Here is a 23,246-nt window from a genome sequence, read left to right as displayed (position 1 = left end):
TTTTCAAGGCACAGTAACAGGTCTTTGAGAGCCAGCATTCTTGCTGTTTCTCAGGTGTTCAAATACTTATGTTCAGCAGTGCAAGACAAATAAATTCTTTAAAAATCATACAATGTGATTTCCTGAATTTTTTTTTTTTAATTCTGTCTCTCAGAGTGGGAATGCACCTACAATGTGAATTTCAGACCCCTCCATGATTTCTAAGTGGGAGAACTTGCAAAATCGCAGGGTGTTCAAATACTTCTGTTCCTCACTGTATTTGTCTTTTCCTATTCATCCCATTAATGCCAGCTTTTGTGTCCCTGTCAGGATTCTGTAGGAATGATCCCTCAGTTTTTGCAGTGATCTAATTGGTCAGTGCCCGACTTTTGACAGGCTTTGATGTGATCCTCTACAGTTAAACTGCTCCAGAGCGGGTTAGGTGTGCAGCATAAGTTACTGTGATGATCTAGCCTGATTAAAAGTGAGCTAGCCCTGTGGTACCGGTGTTGCATCAAAGCCTGTTCCCCCATCAGAATGTTTTTCCCACTTATATCTTAACCTGAACCCTAACATTGGCCTAACCCAGTGACATATTAAATAGAGCACTGCAACTTGAAGGCTTTCCTGCTGGACTTGAACTCCTTCAGACTTCCGACACTTCCAATTATTTTATCAGAGCCTCACAGTCTTCTGGATGAAGTATCACAAAAGCAAAACAGTGATCAGATATGTTTATCCGGGGAGGCGACAGTGGTGCGGTAGGTAGAGCAGCCATCTCCCAACCAGAAGGTTGAAAGTTCGAATCTCGGTGCCTGCAGTCCACGTGTCGAAGTGTCCTTGGGCAAGGCACTGAACCCCCCATTGCCCCCAATGGTTAGAGCCATCGGTTGAGTTGGTGCCGCAGATGGCTACCTCGGTTTTGTACAGGAAACAAATTCTTTGTGTGTAACATACTTGGCCATTAAAGGTGATTATCCTATTATCCCTATCCTTATTGTATTTGTCATTTTAAACGTTGTGCTCAAAGGACATCTCAGTCTCTTAAAACCAAATTGTTCAAGTGTTCTTCTACATTTTTCCATTTGTTCAGACTCATCACTGTGTAAAGAGTGTGTTGGCCAGCGATGCAGAGTGCTGCGGCTGAAGAACCAGCTCAGTGAAGACTCCAAGGAGGTCTCCAGCCTTGTCAAACGCACATTCAGGTAAACACACTCTGATTATGTGTTAATAAGTGCTAATGTTTTGGAAGTCATGTTTAGATAAGTTATATTTTGATGGCTCCGTTCCCTTGTGTTGTTCCAGCTGATGATGATACAGCAGAGAGAAGATAAGTAGTGGGGGTATTTCAGAACCAATGCAATTCCACCATAAGCGAAAACCTAAGTTCTCAAGGGCAATACAGAATTGCAGTCTAATGTAATTGTGTGTGTACATGTGTATTTATCTGTCAGTGGTGAGGGCTACTGGGTGGGCAAAGCATCTCTGCGTTCCTGGAGGCAGTTGGCTTTGGAACAGTTGGAGGAGGATGAACACGAAACCAAACACGGCAACAGCCAGACCAATGGACAGGGACCACACACCAACAACAGCAAAGGTATAAGGAGAGGCTGTAGTTTTGTTCATCCTCTTGTCTGTTAATCCATGGTATTTGGAAACAGACCAGTTGTGTCACTCTTTGTGCAAGAGATTTGTTTTATATTATTGTAAATTGAATATATTTGACTTTGGGAACATTTGTCATAAAATGGCAACTTACAATGGCATTTGTCATTTTTATTGATTAGCCATTCGAACAAGTTACAGGCAGGTGTACAGAATGGCATGTAGAACCTGCATAATTTCAGTAGGATCAGAAGTATGATAACATTGAGCAGTGCATAAATGTTATAATAAATGTTGTAATTGACCTAGTTTATATGGGTTATAGGAAATTACAACACATTTGTCATTGTTAGACTAACAGGACTAGGAGTTTAAAGCTATTCTAGCAGCAGTATGATGTCGAACTGAGGCGCAGCCCAAATATCTTTCGCTAAAAGCAGAAAAAAATGAAACATTAATTGTGATTTATGCAAAAGTTTGGACCAGCTAAGCTCATGAAATAAATAAGAGTGCATTAACATTTGAAGATGGAGTTGTATTTACTTTTTCACTTCAAATATCAATCAAACCTGCATGTTGCCCAGGTATGCCCGAAACGTTTCTGTAGAACTGTATGTCAGTTTACTAGTGGGCACTGACTGATTCACATTGTGCACCACTGATGCAGTGTGTTTGGTGTTCTTGTTTTTAGTGTTAACTTCTACCAACAACAACTGTAAATTCTGAGTGTTAACATTCTTGGTGAATTGTTTGTAGAGTTCAGCACAGAGCTCTCAGAGGGCAATGAGGACGAGATGAAGACTTTCAATGAAGACATTGTCTGTTGTCATGGTACTTTCCCATTACTATCATCTAGAATGATCTTAGCAAACTGTGTTTATTGTTACCATTTCTATTACATTCACTGTATACTCATAGTGGAATCGTTGATATGTTGGCTCTAAAATGTGTGTTTGTTCCTGCCATAGGGGGTTTGAGTATTCTGGAAACTGAACGGAAGCTGGTATCCTATGAAGTCTGGACCAAGCTGAGGGCATACTTCCCTAAAGCCCCAGAATTCACCCAAAATCAAGAGCCCTGTCGGCAGTGCATAGTGAGTGGATACTGGCCAACCATCCAGTATTGCACTGATCCCTCACTTCCATTTTTCCTTTTGTAATTTCTCTTTTTTTATATGTATTTTCTCTAATCCTGTATTAGGATTGATAATATAAAGCTGGAGTTAAGCTCAGTCTACTGTTGCCCCTGCCATAGGTGCCTTGTAATACAGACCATCAACGGGAAATGTTTGCCTTTTTAAACGACTATGACTGATGGAGATGGTTTTGTTAGGATTGTGTTACTGAAGAGGAGAAGGTCATTGAGACTTTATAAAATTGCTCTACTATCAGTAATTTCTATTACTTGTAGATGAAAACAAGCTGATCAATCACAGTTCTTACAGTTTGTCTGTTACTCAGTGTGTTACATTTTTAGGAGGTGCACATTAGTGACACCTGTATTTAGGCTCTGTTGCTACACTGTAACCCCTTACCATGGGAGTCTAAATCAGTGGAAACTGATGAAAGCTGTAGTCTTATAACAAGCAGATATGGTAGAGTCACGGCATTCACAGTTGATTAGATTGTTGAAATAAAGTGAACCACTGGTTAAGCAGTGGAATTAAAACTTTTCTTCTCTTTGTGTGTTCAGACATTAGAGCAGGAGGAAAAGGACAATGAGGCAGTCAGTAAGATGATGGCCCTTGACCAGAAGAACCAACTGCTCAACCTCTTCCATGAGAAGAATCGGCCAACACTCGCAAAGTGGCCTCAGGTAGTCGCAAAGCAAAGCACCAAGATGTCAGTCTGCCTGAATCACATAACCCCTTCACATCAATAACTTTATTGAAAAGGAGGCTGCATGGAAGTGATGCTTGCATGTAAACTGGCACTGTGCACCTGCAAAGTGGAAATTACATGCATTAGAATGTCCATTAAGAATAGAGAAAATGATTACTGTGTGTGTATTCCACAATAGGGGTGGGAATCTTTCTATTAGATTCGGAATAACTTTTGATTCAGAACAATTCGATTAAAAAAACAAAACAAGGGCACTATATTTTGGTTGTTATTCTAGTTTACTGTGTGTCAAACAACTGATTCCTGTCCATTGCCTATTGAGCTGCTAATAAGGCTTAACAGACATTTCAGCTAACTGGTTCTGATGAGCATCAAAGCCAAGTGCTTTACATACTGCTACCCAGCAGTAGGTAAAATACTTGAAATCACAAGCAGATTAAGAAAATTAGCTGCATCATAAAATGTGGCAAACATCAATAATAATAACAACAATATATCAAGCTGCATAATTAGTAGGCCTACATTTACTTTTGGTACTTTTTTAAGTAGGTTATATTTTGATGCGAATATTTGTGTACTACTTTTGCAAGTAGTATTTTGAATGCAGGGCTTTTATTATATTTTCACACTGTGGTAATGTTAGTGTTACTTCAGAAAACAATCTTCCACCGCTGGTTTTTGGTAGTTGCGTGTGTTGTAAAGGCGAGACAGAGAAGCAAAGCAGAACCCTCAGTTGTGTTGTTGTTGGTGTTACGTCTGCAGCAGTGGAGAACAGCATCTGTGCTGCAGCGTTACTACCAGAGAAAGCCAGCCTGACCCAAAATGGCACAGGTCTGTAGAAATGAGGTGTCTCACCAGTTTGACTGAAGTGCTGCATTGTGTGTCACTGAGCTGCTCTCCATTGTTAATACGTTCGCTGCTCTGCTAAGCTAGCAGTCAGTCTTTTGGTGATGATCTGCAACATATTCACACAGTCCTCCACACGTTTTTCAAGGCTCATTATCAAATCATTAACATGATTTCCTTTTCTGAAGATGAACTAACATTACAACCATAAATGTACAGCACAGCTCTTGTATGTGCGTGCTCTCCACTGGCCGTGTGATACACTGGCTTCACGGTTGATTTACGATTGGTTTGTTAACATTATTGCAAGAATCCATTTTTAGCCGTTGTGAATTGATTTAGGGTCGTAGAAGATATGAATCGAGATTCTAATGTGAATCTGTTTTTGTTTTCCTCCCACCCCTATTATACAATGTCATGATGTTAATAAACTGTTATTCTTTTGGGTGAATACAATAAATCTTCTCTGGTTCGTCTCTCCAGGACACAGATGTACTTTACATAGTCCCTCTTTTTTTTGTGGATGAGTGGAGAAAATTCATCAGGTATGTTTGTAAACAAACAAAATGATTACTCTGTTATCATATTGTCAAAATAAAGTTTGTATGCACTCAAGAACAGGGTCAGATTTCTGCTGAATAATGGAGGATGTGTGGTCATTCGGGAGGGTAGAACATGCACTAGTGCACTATTTGCTTATTTTTTTGGAGATTTTCATTATTTTTAAATAGTATTCAGTTGAACAAAGCCGGTGACTACTTTTCTTTAGTAACAGATCATGTGTGGTCTTTCAATCAAATGCTCTTACCTCAGTAATTACCATGGATGTAATAGCCAACGTAGCGAACAGCCTCCATAAAAACACAGCAAAAGTTATTCGTATCACTTTTCCACATTTACAACACTTACTAGTAGATAATATGAGGCATACGTAAAATAACATGATTAACTTTATCACAGTAATTTTGGAGGATACAATGTTAGCTACCAGACTTTACACTATACTGTATCTCACAGTTACCCTCGGTTCTATATGGCTTTTAGCATTTTTAGCTAACAATCATGTTAGTAGAGTTGTCACCCGTCCCTTATAACACAAGATCAGTATGTTTTGATAAATAAAATGCTGTGTTGTATTCAGTCAACACGGGATGCAATTTGACTGTTTCTGACTCTGTTTAACTGAATAGTAAAGTTAAAACACTTAAAGCTGTGGCTGGAAAAAAACTAAGAAAATAAGTTAAAAAAAATCTTCAAATGCTTGTTCATCTAGCAACAAGGTTATGTTATAAAGCTTAGGTTACTCTGCTCTGGTTTATTTCAAACTTATGAGGCTAGCTATCTTACACACCGCAGTTTATTTTAGTGTTACCAAGCTTTTGGGCACCTTTTCATTCAAGAATAATTAGCTAACGTTGGGTAGAAATACTCAGAAATGAAAAGAACGCTGCACAAGCTCTCTCCCAGTAAAGGTGGCCTTTCTCCTCTCATTGCCACCAAGGAACAATGTGCGCACGTTTTTGATGATGTTGCTTGGAAAATGTGTATAAGACAAGTTAATAAAGAGCCAGTGTTGGTTATCAGGTGTGTGTCATTAGTAATGACTAAAATTGACTTTAATTTAGTTAGTTTGCATTAAAGGAATAGTTCTGTTTTTTTTTTATTTGGTGTTAAAACAATATTTATGTATCCCTGTGTAGCTGAGAATAGGTCTTTTTCGTTATCACTTCTCCTACTCTCCACACTGACCCTGAATGTTTCCATGTGAAACACCTCTATGCTGCAAAAAATGAGGGTGAAATTACACAGCTTTCATTCTGTGCAAAAACTCGCTTCAAAGTTTGTCTGAGGCTCAAATGTAGCTTCAGCTGTCCCACTAAGCTACATCGAATCAGTATATTTCAGAGTTAGTCTATTTAAACCAAATTTCCCTCTTTTATTTCCCTGGACAGTAAATAAAAGAGGGAAATTAGTTTCAGTAGGCAGAAACTTTGAAACATACTGACTTGAATTAGCTTACTGGGACAGCTAAAGCCTCAGATGAACTTTGGAATGCTGTTTTTCCAGACTGTGTTGTTCTTCATTTTTTTGCAGCATAGTGATATTCCAGGTGAAAACATTCAGGGTCAGTGTGGAGAGTAGGAGAAGTGATGATAACTAAGACCTATTCTTAAGTCAGAAGGATCGTGAGACCCCGCTTTCACTGTCTGTATTCATACTGAAAATCAAGATCAAGTGAGCTTTTGCCCTTCTGCTCCACGGGAGGTTTCTGTCCTCCTGAACTCGCCTTAAGACACCTTTATTACCGTTTGACTGGTGTACTGCCCCAGTCAAACTCCCCACCTGCCACTGTCCCTGGGGCATCAATATTGCTTTGACACCAAATTGAAAAATCCTGAGCTATTCCTTTAAGGTTGAACCTTTCATTTCTAAGTTGGCCAGTCACTATTGATACTGTATCTAACTGCAAGTAAAATTGCATCTCACATCTCTGTGCATTTTCCAGGAGGCCCACTAAGTCCTCTCCGGTGTCTAATGTAAGCAATACTCTGCTGCTCTGTCCCCATGGAGGCTTCATGTTCACCTACGACTCCCTGATCAATGGAGATGCTCAGCAGTGAGTTCTGCTTATTTAATTGTGATATGTGGTGTTTTCAGTAAACAAACAAAAGCCATGGTTTACAGTCAGTGTTCCTTCCCAAAATACAGTGTGTGTAATAAATGTGTTGAATGTATTTCCTTCCTCAACATTTGCTAAGCCAATTTTTACACATTTTACTATACATAGTTTATTGATTACATTGAAATATACTATATTAATCACTGGAATAGTTAGAAACCATTAGCATGAATGTGTTTTGCATTTATTGTGCACACATCCCCATGCATGTGTATCCTCGTGTATGCAGGAGCAAAGAAGGGACTGAGATCCACAGTGCTGCTGGAGGTCAAAACTCCACAGTTAACTGGCCACTTCTCCAAAAACACTAATACAGTATATCACAGAAGTGAGTACACCCCCTCACATTTTGTAAATATTTAAGTATATCTTTTCATGTGACAACACTGAAGGATGAACACGAAACAGCTCCGTGACGTCATCATGGAGGAGTGGAAGAGGATTCCAGTGGCAACCTGTGAAGCTCTGGTGAACTCTATGCCCAAGAGGGTTAAGGCAGTGTTGGAAAATAATGGTGGCCACACAAAATATTGACACTTTGGGCCCCATTTGGCCATTATCACTTAGGGGTGTACTCACTTTTGTTGCCAGCAGTTTAGACATTAATGGCTGTGTGTTGCGTTATTTTGAGGGGACAGCACATTTACACTGTTATACAAGCTGTAGACTCACTACTTTACATTGTAGCCAAGTGTCATTTCTTCAGTGTTGTCACATGAAAAGATATACTTAAATATTTACAAAATGTGAGGGGGTGTACTCACTTCTGTGATATACTGTATATTTCTAATAGGAAGAAAAAAAAACTTGGAATGCATTTAAACTTCACTGTCTATTAAAACCCATAATAATGCAAGCCTGTGTTCCCACTTGATGCATACATTTAGTTGATCAATTTAATTTCCTGTTGTGATTTTACAATGGTCAAATGAGGAAAAAAAAATACATGCTGCTTTTACTTTAACTATGCGAGCTGCATGGTAAAAATGACTGTGAGTGGACACCGCTGTGGTCTCATGTTGTACTGTTTTTTCCTGCACAGTATAGCTCTGCTCTGGCCCAGTGAATGGGAAGTGATCAACAGACTCTTCATTGTGGACCAGCCGATCTCCATCCATTGCTTCAAACAAAGCACACCAAGTGGTCCCACCACCCAATACACCACTCAGCCTGGTAAGAATGCAAACTAATCTAAAATACTTCACTTGAAATGCTTAGGGCTCAATTTTAAAAATGATTTTACTCTGTCCCTTTTTCATGTACTTAATCGTAATGAATATGAAACACTCAATGCCTGTGGTTTTAAACCATGGCTTTAAAAATGTATATATTGTTCCTTTTTGGAGGGCAACAGTTGGGTTCACAACTGCTATAAAGGATTACAATATTGACTGACAGTGGCAAAAAGTATCAAAATGTCAGTGGGAACTTGGATGAAGTGAATTATACAAGAGGAGTTGTGTTATACATTTTATGAGTTTTTTGAAGCTAAAAACTTTTTAAAGCCAATTTGTAACACTTGTACAGCTTCAAAAATATTGGATGGAGTGTTGCTTACACCTGTTTTGACCATTTGATGTTGATGTGGGTATGTGTTGAGATCTGTGTTGGGAGTGCAGAGAGAGCTTCCTTTTTCAGCAGCAGAGGGACCTCAGAGAGTATACCCAAGCAACTATCTACATCCGCAAAGTCGTTGAAGACCAGAGGGTAGGACAAGAAAGACCAAACAGTGCCAACTGTATTTGTTCTCTTGACGTCTGAAATGAGAGCCACAGATTTTCCATTGTTGATATAGAGTTCTTGTGTTTTACATTGTTGTCTGCATAGATGCTAAAGGAGGCGGCTCCAGAGATTAACGTTAGCAGCTCTGAGGCTGAGGAGGAGAAAGACGAACATCCAAAGGTGGATGAAGAGAAAGACCCAGACTTCGGCCAGGTAGGTCCACCATGCTGTAGTAGTAAACCACAATCAGCAGCAACAGGAGCACATGAGCTGCAATACAATACTAAAGGCAGCTGAATACTGCCTGTGAAGAGAAAGTCAAACTGGCTTCAGGGACTACTCACCATGTTGCTGTCTCTGATCTAAAATATCACATGACTTGGTTACCTTGAAGAAAACACCTTATCCTTTTGATTTCCATTATTTTTGTTTGTTTATTTGTTTAGAATTGCATGGAAAACTATGGAGCCCCTTAATACACACACACACACACACACACATATATATGAAACGGACTGTCAGAAAATCAACTGGCATGAATTTCTCTGATGATTTTGACCACATTAACGTCCAATGACAGGACAATGGGAACATATATATGAGCTTTTAAAAATCAATAAAGGCAACTGCAAATCATGAAAGTTAAACTGACAGTATATAATCTCGAGCTGCCGTATGGATTTGTTAGAACAACGAGACAAGTAGCTAGTACACTTGTATTTCTGTAATGCTCTGATAGGCATTTTTTTTTTTCTGAGACATGGTTATAGCTTAGTTTACCAACAAGTTTGAGCCTCTTTCGTCATTTAACCACCAGCGCATGTTGTTACATTTGATGTGCGCCAGGTCATACTGCTAAAGAAAAGAAGATAATCTTATTTATAATTTCTCAGTGAAATGTTTTTCTGGCACATTTTTGTTGGCTTCCTAGACCTGTTCTGATGGATGCATGTCGCAGAAACATAAGAGAATCGGCTGTGTGTTACACTACAAACCAGATGCACATATGCAAAACCAGCCACATCGTCACTACTGTTGGTCTTTTCTCTTGTAAAAGTAGACCACAGTGTTTGAAAACACTTCTAATAAAGTACAAATCTCACCTTTATGTGGCTTGTCCTAGTGGGTTTTGTTGTCCTTTTCTCCTTGTTCTGTAGTTTGCTAAACGGATCTGACCTTAATGTGCATCCATGCAGCATACAGTGTTACAGTTGAAGTGGCTACCCTTACAGGACTTTATTTTAGAAAGTCCTATAGGGGTAGCCACTTCAGTCCTATAGGACTTTCTATCTGATAGAATTCCATTGTATCAAATATGTCAATCCACACTGTATCCAAGACTTGCACATCTCCCCTGGAACCCTGGTGTTTTTTTTAACACTTCAGGTCTATTTTTTTCTCTCTGCTGCCATTTGGTGAAGTGTATCTCCTCCTGTGTAGGACTTTCTTTTAGAAACCAAGCGAACAAATACAGTTGGCACTGTTTGGTCTTTCTTGTCCTACCCTCTGGTCTTCAACGACTTTGCGGATGTAGATAGTTGCTTGGGTATACTCTCTGAGGTCCCTCTGCTGCTGAAAAAGGAAGCTCTCTCTGCACTCCCAACACAGATCTCAACACATACCCACATCAACATCAAATGGTCAAAACAGGTGTAAGCAACACTCCATCCAATATTTTTGAAGCTGTACAAGTGTTACAAATTGGCTTTAAAAAGTTTTTAGCTTCAACTTTCTTTTAGAAAGTCCTATAAGGGTAGCTGCATCAGCAGCTGCTGTTTCTGCGACCAAACTAAGTAGCCACTTCAACCACTTTCTAAAAGAAAGTCCTATAGTCTAAGACAGGGGTGGCCAATTCCAGTCCTCGAGGGCCACTGACCTGCTTGTTTTCCAACTATCCCTGCCTGACTGCTGGTCTAAGATCTCATTTAAGTAAGCTTTCACTAATTACATAACCATACTTTAGTACTAATACAGTATTACTGATCAATAATAATGCCAAGTATGAGCAGATCCATAGCTACGGTGGCATTGTTCTGGGCTAAATAGATCAGAAAAGTGCAAAAGGTATTCAGAGGTAACGCAAAAGTAGATCAGAAAAAACCCACCACTATGATCCTTCCTGGGAAGCCACACTTAAACTGAGTCGTGAGCAGCACATTCTGTATGCCATTAGAACAGCTGTATAGCAGCTGGACAAAGAGTCTTCACCAGGCCAACGGACATTTTATGGGTTTTATCGATTTATTTATTTATTTATTTTACCCAGCTCACTCTATTGAAAGTGAAAATGAAAGCAGCCTAATCAGTTGACTTATGTGATTTAAACGGGAGCAGATATACTTCACCAAATGGCAGATTTAAACAGGAGGGAGATACACTTCACCAAATGGCAGCAGAGAGAAAAAAACAGACCTGAAGTGTAAAAAAACACCAGGGTTCCAGGGGAGATGTGCATCTTGTGTGCAAGTCTTGGATAAAGTGTGGATTGACACATTTGATACAATGGAATTTTATCTGCAGTGTGAGATACATGTAGACCTAAACACACACTCCACATGGATTAGGGGTTGGGGGGGATTCACATAAAACAACTTTAAATAATTTTTCTTCATCTATTCTGGCTCCACTGAAGCATTGTTTTTAATCTCTCACTGCAGTTGCTAGTTTGCTTTGGTTACACTTTATTTGCCAAATGTGTAATGCAAGAAATTGTAGTAGTACTTGTAGGATGAGAAGTATCACTATTCACTTTAGCAGTAAGCGTACCAATAGACAGTAAAGCAGTAGAACATATTTAAGTAGTAGTAGACATTACAATTGATATTTGATCTATAACTTGACAATTAGGCACCTTTTTTTGGTGCAAAGATGAGGAATACTGTCAGCCCTAATAATCATGTTGTGTTCTTTCAGTCAGAAGATGGGCCAAAGCGGTTAAAGCTGAGTGACAGCAGTGCTGCATCAGCAGCTGCTGTTTCTGTGACCAAACTAGGTGGGATCAGGAGAAGCACCCGGCACAGGAAGCTCAGAGGAGAGAAAGCACTAATTGTTTCAGCTAATCAGACACTGAAAGAGTTGAAAATACAGGTGAAGGCTCCAAATTTGCTGGACAGTGCTGCATGTGTTAGGTAATCTGTAATACACCAAGCTAAAGTTGCTGTGTTTGTAACCCTTTAGATTATGCACGCCTTCTCCGTGGCTCCCTTTGACCAGAACCTCTCCATTAATGGAAAAAGTCTGACCAACGACTCGGCCACACTGGGTAGTCTCGGTGTCATCCCAGAGAGCATCATCTGTCTAAAAGTACATCCTCTTTTTGATTTTCTGCTGGCTGAATCTTTACACTGCAGCTCTGACTGCCCATCACATCACCTGATGATTACAGACATTTTCCAAAACATTAATTCCATGGTTTTCTCACAGGCTGATGAGCCAATAGCAGACTATGCTGCAATGGATGATGTCTATCAGGGTAAGTGGCATTACCTTCATCTCCATTATAGTTGTAATATTTATCCTAATTTTAAAAAAGCTCAGGTGTGATGATACTTATACACCATTTCTTTTCCTCAAAGTGAGAATGCCTGAAGAGGGATTTAAAGGTGAGAATTCTTCATTTGTTTGGACAAGGATTTTTCTTTATTTTTCATTTTGTTCCTTTTTTTTCTTCATGTAGGATGTTCATACCTCTTCATTAGCTACAGTGATGCATTAAAGCAGAGGGACAATCAGTGAGGGATAATTAGACTGAATTCACACTAGGTCACATACAGTATATTTGAATTGCTGAAACAATTCTTTTATGTAAGCAGTGATTCAGAGGAAGCTGATGGCCACTACAACTTTAGTATACAGCAGCACTGCTATATGCATCTTGCCTCATCATAGATCACCCTTTAATTTATTCTTGTGAAGATATGGATTTGACCTTATTTTTAAAGCTTGATTTATGGTTCTGTGTTTAATATACCTAGAGCCTATGCTGTAGGCTAGGTTAGTGGCCTACTCCATTGTGAGCATTTACACTTGTGCTGGTGTGTCTGTGTCGCCCTGCACACCACGAAAACACTAGTTAGCGGTGGGGTTTCTGTGTTGCATTTCTTTGCCACTTACTAGCAATGGTGACTAAAACTGAGCAGGTCATGTTGGAGTTAAAACAAATAGCTGTTAAACAGAAATTAGTTTTACTGAAATTACTGCAACACAGATAAGTGAGAAGATTTCAGAGGAGATGGTCTGTGTGAACACTGAACCAACTGAGGCAGAACGAAGGGATTTTCTGTGCTTGCCCTGCCACTGAGAGACATGAATGAGGAACTGTGATGCAACCAATCAGTTGTTGTCTGCATCACCGCAACGAGCAGTTACATTTTTGGAGAGGTGCATATCAGGCATAGTGCACAAGGCTACTTGTTACCTACATCGAAGGTATGGAGTAGATTTAACGCAGAACCATATACCATATATCAAGCGTAAGGCTTGGTACTGACAAATAGTTTCTGCAAACTGTACAGCTAAGTTTTGACAGCTGTTATCTACTGAAGGTTTTTGCAACTTATCAGATTGCAAATGATCTTATACTTGTATAGTGCTTTTCTACATTTTACAGCACACTCAAAGTGCGGTCACACTACTTGGCCATTCACCCATTCGCACTCCCAAGCGCTCACACATTCACACACTGGTGTTATCATCGCGAGCAACTTGTGGGTTCAGTGTCTTGCTCGAGGACATTTTGACACATTGACTGGACAAGCAGGGAATCGAACCGCTAATCCTTGGGTTAGGAGACAACCCGCTCTACCTCCTGAGCCACAGCCGCCCCCTTTGTGTCATTTAAATCTGAGTTTTTCCTGTCGGGGTCGGAGCGTGAAGCTGCCGATAATGTCGTGGGTGAACTCAATTAAATAGTCAGATGAGGATAAGTAAAGAAACACTGTTGTCTCTTTAATAAGAGCATTAACAACGATACAAGACACGGTTTAACCACAAAACGCACTTACAGGTCAATAATACAGTCCAGGGTCAGAACCAGCAAACACATATATCCAAGGAATCCAAAACGCATTGTCCAAAAGGGAAGTCCGATAAGCCGATATATAGAGAAGCAGTCCGAGTTAGAAGGGCAAGGCAATACACAGTGGTCAAAAACAGCAATCCAGGGTCAGAAACTAGAAAGTCAGGCAAGAATTAATGCTGGAGAGTCAGAGCTGGAGTCTAGAACAATCTGGCAGGTTACTGGTGGGGGAAGGCTGCTTATAATGGGGTGAAAACAGGTGTGATCAATGAGGAGCAGGTGAAACTAATGTGAGTGATGATTAAAGTAAAAAGTCCAAAACTGTGGTAAAACAAAAACAGGAAGTAATGTCAAAATAAAAGCACGACAGGAAGCAAACAGAACCGAATCATGACATTTCCAGCTTTCATGTAGTATCTGTCTTTTTTGTTTGTGTTTGATGTAAAGCATATTTCTGTTCTAATTCAGTTTGTGTCCCTCTCTGCAGGCACCGGGCTTCTTGGGCACTGAGGAAAGCTGTGCTGTAGCTATTCTTGAATTGGGCAGATGACAGATGGAAATATTTTTTAAAAAGGCTTGAATTTGTCAAGTGTCCATATATAAATAAGTGCTTTCATTTGTTTTTTTAACATTTTGAGTGGGCTGTCTTTAATAAAACTGTGACTATGTTGCAAAGCCGCTGTTTTTCTCTACACAAGGTTAGCTGACTTTTCATATTTAAAATTCCTAATCATTCTAAAGGACTGTGGATGAATAGAATCAGGTTGATGAAGCTAAGTGGATCTGTTGTATTCTGAGCCTTGGCTTCAGTTAAATTCTGCTGTTGCATATTAAATGGGCTTTGTTTTTGACTCTTAAATTATGACATAAAAAATTCAAGACAATTTCTTTTTATGAGGAAGCGTGTGCTCTCCCTGCAGGTATATCAAAAGAATGCACAAGTAACAGTTAAGTATTATAAATATAACTACTCTTTAAAGTTGGAACCTTTATTACCTCTACCGCAAATCTATATCCCTAATACTCCATGTGACATTTAGAGATACATAGCTACAAGGTATGTATAATGGCTGATTTCCTGCAGACATTTAAGCAGTGCAAACCTCATGAGTTGAAAGTGAGAAACAATGCAAACAGTGATTTGTCCTGTTGTTTTCACTGTTATTTCTTATGGATAATAAAATTATTTTCCAAGCACCCTGTCCTAGCATACTTGTAATTGAGAGATCCAACAATGGAATGTGATTTTGGTGGTGCAGTTTTATTAGCATAACCCTGTGGTATTAGGACTATTTCCGTCTTGTGAAGGCCCGTACCTTAAGCAACATCAACATCTATTGAAAATTTGTTGCTTTTTTTAAAGTGTAGTAATGTAGACATGGAATGGTCACTGTGCCAACAGATTCTATTTCTTTTAAGTACACTGGGGTCACACCTTTCATATTCATATATTTTAGGCCATTTATTACACAGTGGAAACAGAAAATAAGAGGGGAGGAGAGCTGCAACAAGGGTCCCCATTTGACGTCAAACCATATATACACTGCTAGGTCATCAACATGCTCCATCATATTAAATTGTATGTTACATTTGTTTACCTGAAGATGACAGGACAGAAGGGTGGCAGTGGTTGGGTGGGTTTCTCTAGAGGCCCACAACTATTTTTGTCTCAGAGCCAGTGGCATGGACAGAAATTGTATTTTGGGTGGGCCAATCCAAAAGTGGATGGGCCATCTTTTTCCATAAAAACTGCATGTTAAACCAGCAGAACACAGCACCGCTACCATCGTTTGATGTACAGCTACCTCCTTGGATAACAGAGTTTCAGGTTGCATTTCTGGATGCAGCGATGGACTGTGTTAAGTGTCAACAGCTTTCCAAAGTCTTCCTGAGCCCATGTGGTTATATTCATAATGGTAACATGGCAGTTTTTCATGCAATGCCTCCTGAGGGCTCAAAGGTCATGCACATTCAATAGTGGTTTTTGTCCTTGGCCTTTATACACTGAGACTTCCCTGGACTCCCTGAATATTTTCACAATATTATTGACTGTAGATGGTGAAAGACCTAAATTATTTGAGATCTTGTTTTGATAAATATTCATTTTTAACTGACAATTCTCTGTTTGGCCCATAGTGGTGAGCCATGGGCCATCCTGGATCAAAAAGGCTCAGGATCAAAAAAACATTTGGTGGATGCTCCTTTTAAACAATCACTTGTTACCAAGTAGGTTCAAGGATTGTATTGTCAGTTCACCATATGTGCAGGACATACAGAAAATCGAAACACCATTTCTCTCTCACCTAGTATTGGGTTCCATAACATCTAGGAACTAAAGTAGAATAAAAATAGAATAAGAACTGGATTAATGTAATTAGGAGAAATCTAAACGGTACAGCCAATAAGCTGTGACTCAAAACCGAGTACAGTCAGTGACAGTAGTGCAAAACATTAATAGGAGATTGTCAGATGGTTCAGCATCACGAGGGCATTGGTGATGAGGTGCAAATAGCATATGAGGTATATATGGACAGTACTGCAAATGACCAACAGCAGCAGATAGGGGCAGGTCCAGGGGCAGAGGGGGGGAGGTAGTGAACAGTGTTCAGCATCCTCACAGCCTGAGATGAAGCTGTAAGTCTGGTGGAGTGGGCCTGAACACTCCATACCTTCTCCCTGAAGGCAGGAGTCTGAAGTGGGAGTGTGCGGGGTGGGAGGTGTCCTCAGCAATGCTGATGGCTCTGCCGGTGCTGAAGATGTCCGTAAGGCATATATGTCAAACTCAGGCTCACGGGCCAAATCTGCCCCACGGTGTAAGTATATTTGGCCCGCGAGCTAATTTCAAATATTTATTAGAGCTGGCCCACCAGTATATATCGCATGCACCGCTAATACTGCAAATCCCAGAATGCTTTGCTAGTGCATTGTCACGTCAGTCAAGACCCACAAACACCTTCTGTTGACATTCATTAGCAACCTCATGCTACCAGTCACCTCGGGCACATTTAATCCACCTCTCCAAAAAAAATGGCCAAACGAAAGATGGAAAACCTGTTTACTTTGTGTGCGGAGCCAACATGGTTGTAACGAAAGAATATAACATAAGAAGACACTATGAAATGAAACACCAAGGCAAGTACATGGACCTGGACGTGAAGCAGAAGCTCCAGAAGGTAGAGGAGATGAAAACAAGTCTGGTTTCACGGCAGAAAATGTTCACAAAACAATAAGAAACGAAAGCCACTGATGTCTTTTTTTATTTGAAATTTGATTTCTCATGTATTTATAATATTGAGCTTTGCTTGTTCCAAATTCAGTGTTTAAACAACTTGTTTGTCTTCATATGAAAAAGTTTATCATATATCTGGAGAGAAGGGAAAACATGCTCAATTTTTTTCAATATTTCAATAAATATAGAGTCTGGCCCGCAACTTTGTCAGTTTTTAATTTTGGCCCACTGTGTATTTGAGTTTGACACTCCTGCCGTAAGGGAAGGCAGAGGGGCACCGATGATCTTGCTGGCTGTTAACCTGCTAATTTTGGAATCTTCCAAAACAGTGTTACTGGAATATTCTCACAACTTTTCAGTCTTATTTAGCCTCTGTCCTTTTTAGTGTGTGTTGCAGGCATGTTCAGGTAAATTCTGAATTTGTTCATATTTACAAAATGCAATTCCTGGAAAAACCAACAAGAGCAAGCTCGATATTGAAAGTAGACAACCAAAGAAACCCCACCCTTTCGTTCTGACTTCTCTCCAAAGCCACTCCTCCAAAATACAATGTGCACTGCATCATGTTCTGCCTAAGTACAACTTAGATTTCAGGAAAATAACAAAGCAAAGCCCCCCAACAAAAAACAAAACGTATAATTACCTGTCCAACAGAAATACAGCCACCATTGTGTTACTTTTCAATTTAGTTTTATTTGTATAGCGCCAAATCACTACAAAAGTCATCTCAGGACACTTTACAAAGTAAGGTCTAGACCTTACTGTTATCATTATTATAGATGAAAACCCAAGAAATCCCCCTTGAGCAGCACTTGGCAACAGTGGGGAGGAAAAACTCCTAACAAATACAACAACAAACAATCAAACACTGGGCAGATTGAGAACTGTTCATCAGAAACATACAGCTCCAGAGCCAGGGCTACCTGCAGAAAGGTACAGGGAGAGAGGACACACACATTTATGGTGGCATACAGATGCATAAAGAGACAGGAGGAGAGAAACTCAGAGCACTAAGAGAAGGCTGAGGGTCACCTGAGCCAGCCCTAACTATAAGCTTTATTAAAAAGGAAAGTTTTATGTCAGCCCCTTTCATTCTCTCAGTTGTTGCAATTGTTCAAAAGTCACACCAGTGTTAATACTGGTTTTACTTCTTGCAGCATACAACTTTTTTTTTATTTATTTGTGTTGTAACCTGCCCAGATCTGCTGCCCTGAACCGTAGCTGGGGGCCTCTGGTTCATGGCTATGCTGCTTTAGCCCTGGCTCGTGGCCAGTAACTAGTCTTAGAAGTCCGGGCTTTTCTGGCAGTGAAGAGGGAGGCCAGCTAAACATGTTTCAGAACACAGGCTTTATTCTGTCTTGGTAACACAAACACTGCATGTGGCCTTTGATGCCCAGTTAACTGCATTACAGTCCTATCTATACACTTAGAGCTGACTACTGTTGGTATTTTCCCCACCTGTGGCTGTATGTAAAAGGAGTCTGTTCCGTGTTGCGGTCTTCTTGCTCTCATACTTGTCACATTGCATGGAGGTTGCAACTTCTAGCAAAAACAACAACATTGCCTATAAGGCTATATAACTTACGAGGGAAGGCCCGGCCTGTAAAAAGAGTCCTTCTCTGCTATAGCTCACTAGCTTTAGCTGTAGTCATGAGGTCTTAAAGACTGTTGTAAGCCCACGACCATCATGTAAGGCTGAGTCACCAGTCACTATACTATCAAAACAGTAGTATCACATCTGCCTGCCTGTGCTTGTAGGAGATTCTTGGCTCATGCAAGGACAGGGTGCACCCAAGTAGGAAGTAGGTTGCCAGGCAGGTAGGCCATCCAATGGTGTTGCTTGGGTCGAGTAAAATTATTGGTCAGGTTTTATCCTGCTGCTGCTGGAGATGCTGGATTTGTTTCTTTATATCTGTGCAGAATCTCAGTCATCCAGGTCATAGTAAGCTGAAAAAACTTTGAAAAAATCAGCTGGTCTAGATTTGTTTCTCTATGTTGTCACTGCATTTAATGTATTCATTGTCATTGAGATAAAAAGAGAATTTCAAGCTATGTAACAAAAAAGTGTTTCTGAAAAGAACTGCCAGCCCTTCCTTTAAGTTGGTCAGTGAAAACAGTGAAAACCTTTTCTTTATATTTTTGTCAGTTAAATAAAGGTTCAACTGAAGTAACAAATCACAGACTTTAGATTTTATTCCATTTTGAAAAATGTCCCAGCCGTTCTGGAAATGGGGTTTGTATTATGTAATTGAAGTTATGTTTAAGACTCTTTAATAAGAGTTGGAAAGTAATAAGTGTTGTGTACTGTTGTGAGGTTTACACTGCCTGATTAAAATTTATGTTAGGACTTTTTAGCTTTATTGAGCAGTTTAAAACTTTTTTTTTAAGAAAATTAAATACAATTAATTTGACATTATTTTGAAATAATTAAAATAGTTACATTACTTATTAAATTTTAACAGGTTAACCTATTAACCTGTAACCTATTACATTTCAAAAGTAACCTAACACTGATTATCAGTGGCACATTGTTCTTAGCAAAGTATCACATTCACAAATGTAAATTTGCAAACAAAAAGCCAATAAATCTTGTTTCCCACAACATATGTGAACACACCTGCAGACCATAAAGGTTTGCACTAATAAGAAGGCCATAAAAATATAAATGATTGTATGGATTTTTTTGTTTTTGTAAAATTTTCCTCTCTTTTTTACTTTATAAACACCCTGGCTTTTTTGTTCTACTTGTTCTAAGATGAATTCAATAAAAAACATTTTATTTAAAAAATCTCTTAAGGTATCTGAAAAAAGGCAGAAAAAAATCAACTGGACTACATTTCTAGGTCGAAGACGTTTCACCTCTCATCCAAGAGGCTTCATCAGTTCTGACTGACTGGTGTTGAGCCGGAGATATTTATCCCCCTCGGTGTGGTTTCAGTCATTTGAAGGCCAACAATGTCCCTTAACGACTGATTCGTTATAGCCCAGTATCAGTGAGAGTGGTTACCTGTCTTTGAATCCTCCCCTGTCCATCGACGCCTATTGTCCTGGGGGGCATGTTTGGGCAGAGATCTCAAAACAGGATTCTATTTTTTATTTATTTATTTACTTACTTACTTACTTACTTACTTACAAAAATAGCTTCCTTAACTCCGCTCTTAAGGTATCCACAATTAATTTATAGAACTATTTCATTGGACAGATTTACAAGAGGACAGAGTTAAAGCAACACCGGAACTAACCCCATTTGATCGTCGTACCGCCTGCTGCCATTTTCAAAACAGCTAAGCTTTATTGCGCAGCTCAGAATTGTTCAACAAAGAAGTTTAAATAAAGAGACTCATCGTTTGAATTACCCAAGGTAAAAACATCCAATGAGTGGGAGTTGCATGTGAGACGGATGATAACAGTTTATTCAGCATATAACCGATACTGTATCACAAGATTAAGCTTGTGATGTATACATCTAGCCTGCTAGCTTGTGTATGAACCTGTAGCTAAATATTGCCCGAGGACCCTGTGAACATCAGTATTTTAAACTTGTAACCTTAGCAAACATTCAGCAACTGTGGACCCCTTGTTTTGTAACGTTGCGAAGGTAAAATACGAAGTAGTTTATTAATTACAAAAATGGTATCTCAGACACACATTTTTCTATGCCAGGCTCTATTCATATAAAAACTAATCTTGTTTATTGTTACAAGCACGTGACTCAAAGGATATTAGCTCCTTGAGATTTTTATAGGATTCTTGTAATTCATTTTCCAATTCTACATATGTTCAATAAGCAAAACGTCCACATTACATAAGTAAGTTACAGTTCCCACATATTTCCTTTCTGTTCCTATAATAAAATATAGAATATGGAGACTGGTGGTATTAATCAACCTAATTCAGAACGCCAAACCTTATGATAAATTCGGCATCTACTCTGTTATGTATGTGCAGTTCTAACTAGATCCAAATAATGATCATGGTAGTTTCAATACTGTACAAGTTAGCAAATGACTTAAAAACTGAATTTGAAATGTTTTCTCCATTAGAAGAAGAGCAACAAAATGATGGAGCTACCGAACTACAGTAACCAGCTGATGCAGCAGTTGTGGGCCCTGAGGAAAGAGGGCCACTTCTGTGACTGCACTATCCTGGTGGGAGACAGCCCTCATCGTGCACATAAACTGGTGCTGGCTGCCTCCAGCATGCTCTTCAGGTAATGTGAACATAGAATCACAAAGATGATCTGTAGAAGTAGTTTTGCAGATGATATATTAAAATGAAATATTTGATAGGGTGGAATTTGTTAAGCTGATGTTAAGTCATTCAAGCCAAGCTGAGTCTCAAGTCAAGCATGAAAGATCATTCTTTGTCTTGGAAACAGTAGCTTCACAAAATAATTTTTCAAATCTTGACTCGCTAGCTTTGAGAAGAATGTGAGATGCAATTGTAAGCTTCCAGAAAAGGCTAATACAGTAAGTTCAAGTTGAGATCATTTTGTAAAAGTTTTAAAGTGAGTTCACAAATATTTGAGAGCAAGATGTCAGGTTTCATATGTAAGTCTCAGGTGACAGGATGGTGACCAAATGAATCACAGCCCTTCTTGCGGATTTGAACATTTCCCTTTATGCTTGTTTGTTGTATGCATTTAAATGTTTCTTAAACTGTATCAAGTCCCAGGGAGACTTTCTTATCAAAGTAAGCTTCAAATCTTGTCAAAACAAGACTCAAGTCAAGTCTTACCTTTTTCAAGGCAGGTCTAAGTTAAGTCTCAAGTCTTATCAATGCAAACCTCAAGCAGGATTCTCAGTTTAATTGCTGACAATTTTCTCAACTAATCTTGTAGTCTATAAAACATCAAACAATAGCGTTCATGGTTTTTTTTTTAGAGTTTAGAAAGGAAATTGTCTTCATGCCTATCAGGTCTCTCCTGGATGGCTCTGACACTATCTCCATCGACACAGCAGTGGTTTCCTCCCAGGAGTTTAGCTGTCTGCTGGACATGGTGTACACCGGCAAGTTGCCTCTGGGCAAACACAATGTCAGTCGCATTGTCACAGCTGCAGACAACCTGCAGATGTTTGACGTGGCTGTTGGCTTTAAAAACATCCTCACCAGCCTTGTGAACCAGCAACCACCAGTCCACGTCCTTTCTACACAGACTTCAGACATCAGCGGGACCAACATAGTCCAGAGCATGTACTCTGAAGGCCCAGCTTCATCCAACAGGGAAAAGGTGACATCAGACAAGATGGAACTGAAACCTGGCTTAAAAAACGAAGATGCACAGGAACCATCATGTAAACGATTCTGTGTAGGGCTCTCTAAGTCCTCAGGTCAGTTTCATGTACTTACCATGCCCAGGTCCACTTCTGGGAAAATTTACAAGCATGTTGAAGACATAAATACACTGAGGTACCATTTTATTACAGCCAAAGCAAACCAGTACAACAACCCTACAATAAATATCCCAACATTCTGTTACTGTCCTAACACCTCCTTAATGCATTGTATAACTGGACTTGATGTTTTCATATTTGTGTACACAGCACCTGAAGAAGCCTTAGAAAATGTTGAGGAAGAAAATGACACCATGGCAGCCAAGCTTTCCAATGAGTCTGCCACAGGTCTTCTGAAACACTCCTCTCAGCTTGTGGAACTCCTCGCCAACATGTCGTCTGTCCTGGAGCACCTGAGCCAGGCGGCACAAAGCAGTCTAGATGAACAGAAGAGACGGGTAGGACAGGTTGCCCCCATCCTGGAAAAAATCTTCTACCCACAGTTACAATATCTTCAGCATGGTTGTATTGTTTTTATTTATTTGTTAATGTTCCACATTTTGAAAATTATATTTGCATATAAAAATATTCTGATATAAACAATATATAGTCGGCCGACCCAGGGCCTTTCTGTGCGGAGTTTGCATGTTCTCCCCATGCTTGCGTGGGTTCTCTCCGGGTGCTCCAGCTTCCTCCCACAGTTAGCCCGGCGATGGACTGGCGCCCTGTCCAGGGTGTACCCTGCCTCTCGCCTGCAGCTGGCTGGGATTGGCTCCAGCCCCCCGTAACCCTGTTTGGGACTAAGCGGTTTAGAAAATGGATGGATGGATGGATAGTCTAACAGTTTATTCTTGAAAACAGTTCAGTGAACCTCTGTAAAGGGCCTAAACATTTTCCCCTTATTGTGAATTCCAGTGCAAATGTACCCACACCATACTAACATCCCATAAAGTTTGATAGTATATCAGTATCCTTTTATTATCTTAGTGGATCCAAAACGTTGCGTTAAACTAGTAGTTAACACAGAAACAGGCTGTCAGCACTTGGTTCCGCA

General features: G+C 39.7%; 2 protein-coding genes across 7 annotated transcripts in view; both read left to right on the top strand.

Annotated features, from left to right (window-relative positions):
* Nucleotides 1–14,879, top strand: part of usp48 (ubiquitin specific peptidase 48) — a 36,082-nt gene extending 21,203 nt beyond the window's left edge. For 2 of the 3 annotated variants that reach the window (XM_020617880.1, XM_020617881.1), the window contains exons 14-28: nucleotides 1,073–1,184; nucleotides 1,434–1,576; nucleotides 2,341–2,415; nucleotides 2,553–2,677; nucleotides 3,277–3,399; nucleotides 4,755–4,816; nucleotides 6,778–6,888; nucleotides 7,994–8,124; nucleotides 8,552–8,658; nucleotides 8,779–8,886; nucleotides 11,587–11,760; nucleotides 11,851–11,976; nucleotides 12,097–12,145; nucleotides 12,249–12,275; nucleotides 14,178–14,879. In XM_020617880.1, coding sequence (XP_020473536.1) covers nucleotides 1,073–1,184; nucleotides 1,434–1,576; nucleotides 2,341–2,415; nucleotides 2,553–2,677; nucleotides 3,277–3,399; nucleotides 4,755–4,816; nucleotides 6,778–6,888; nucleotides 7,994–8,124; nucleotides 8,552–8,658; nucleotides 8,779–8,886; nucleotides 11,587–11,760; nucleotides 11,851–11,976; nucleotides 12,097–12,145; nucleotides 12,249–12,275; nucleotides 14,178–14,200 — 1,496 coding nt within the window. In that variant the 3' untranslated portion in view covers nucleotides 14,201–14,879. Of the gene's footprint in view, nucleotides 1–1,072; nucleotides 1,185–1,433; nucleotides 1,577–2,340; nucleotides 2,416–2,552; nucleotides 2,678–3,276; nucleotides 3,400–4,754; nucleotides 4,817–6,777; nucleotides 6,889–7,993; nucleotides 8,125–8,551; nucleotides 8,659–8,778; nucleotides 8,887–11,586; nucleotides 11,761–11,850; nucleotides 11,977–12,096; nucleotides 12,146–12,248; nucleotides 12,276–14,177 lie in introns of those variants that run through there. The other variant, XM_020617882.1, reaches the window with a different exon arrangement.
* Nucleotides 14,880–20,063: 5,184 nt separating this feature from the next.
* zbtb40 (zinc finger and BTB domain containing 40) overlaps nucleotides 20,064–23,246 on the top strand; it is a 14,674-nt gene continuing 11,491 nt past the window's right edge. For 2 of the 4 annotated variants that reach the window (XM_020617902.1, XM_020617904.1), the window contains exons 1-4: nucleotides 20,064–20,280; nucleotides 20,963–21,129; nucleotides 21,837–22,249; nucleotides 22,463–22,650. In XM_020617902.1, the coding sequence (XP_020473558.1) occupies nucleotides 20,978–21,129; nucleotides 21,837–22,249; nucleotides 22,463–22,650 (753 nt within the window). In that variant the 5' untranslated portion in view covers nucleotides 20,064–20,280; nucleotides 20,963–20,977. The other 2 variants (XM_020617903.1, XM_020617905.1) reach the window with 2 other exon arrangements.

Source organism: Monopterus albus, unplaced genomic scaffold (assembly GCF_001952655.1).
Source record: "Monopterus albus unplaced genomic scaffold, M_albus_1.0 scaffold196.1, whole genome shotgun sequence".
In the NCBI taxonomy this organism is placed as follows: domain Eukaryota; kingdom Metazoa; phylum Chordata; class Actinopteri; order Synbranchiformes; family Synbranchidae; genus Monopterus; species Monopterus albus.
Note: the sequence above shows the minus strand (reverse complement) of the source record. Positions and strands in the feature narration are given on the sequence as shown.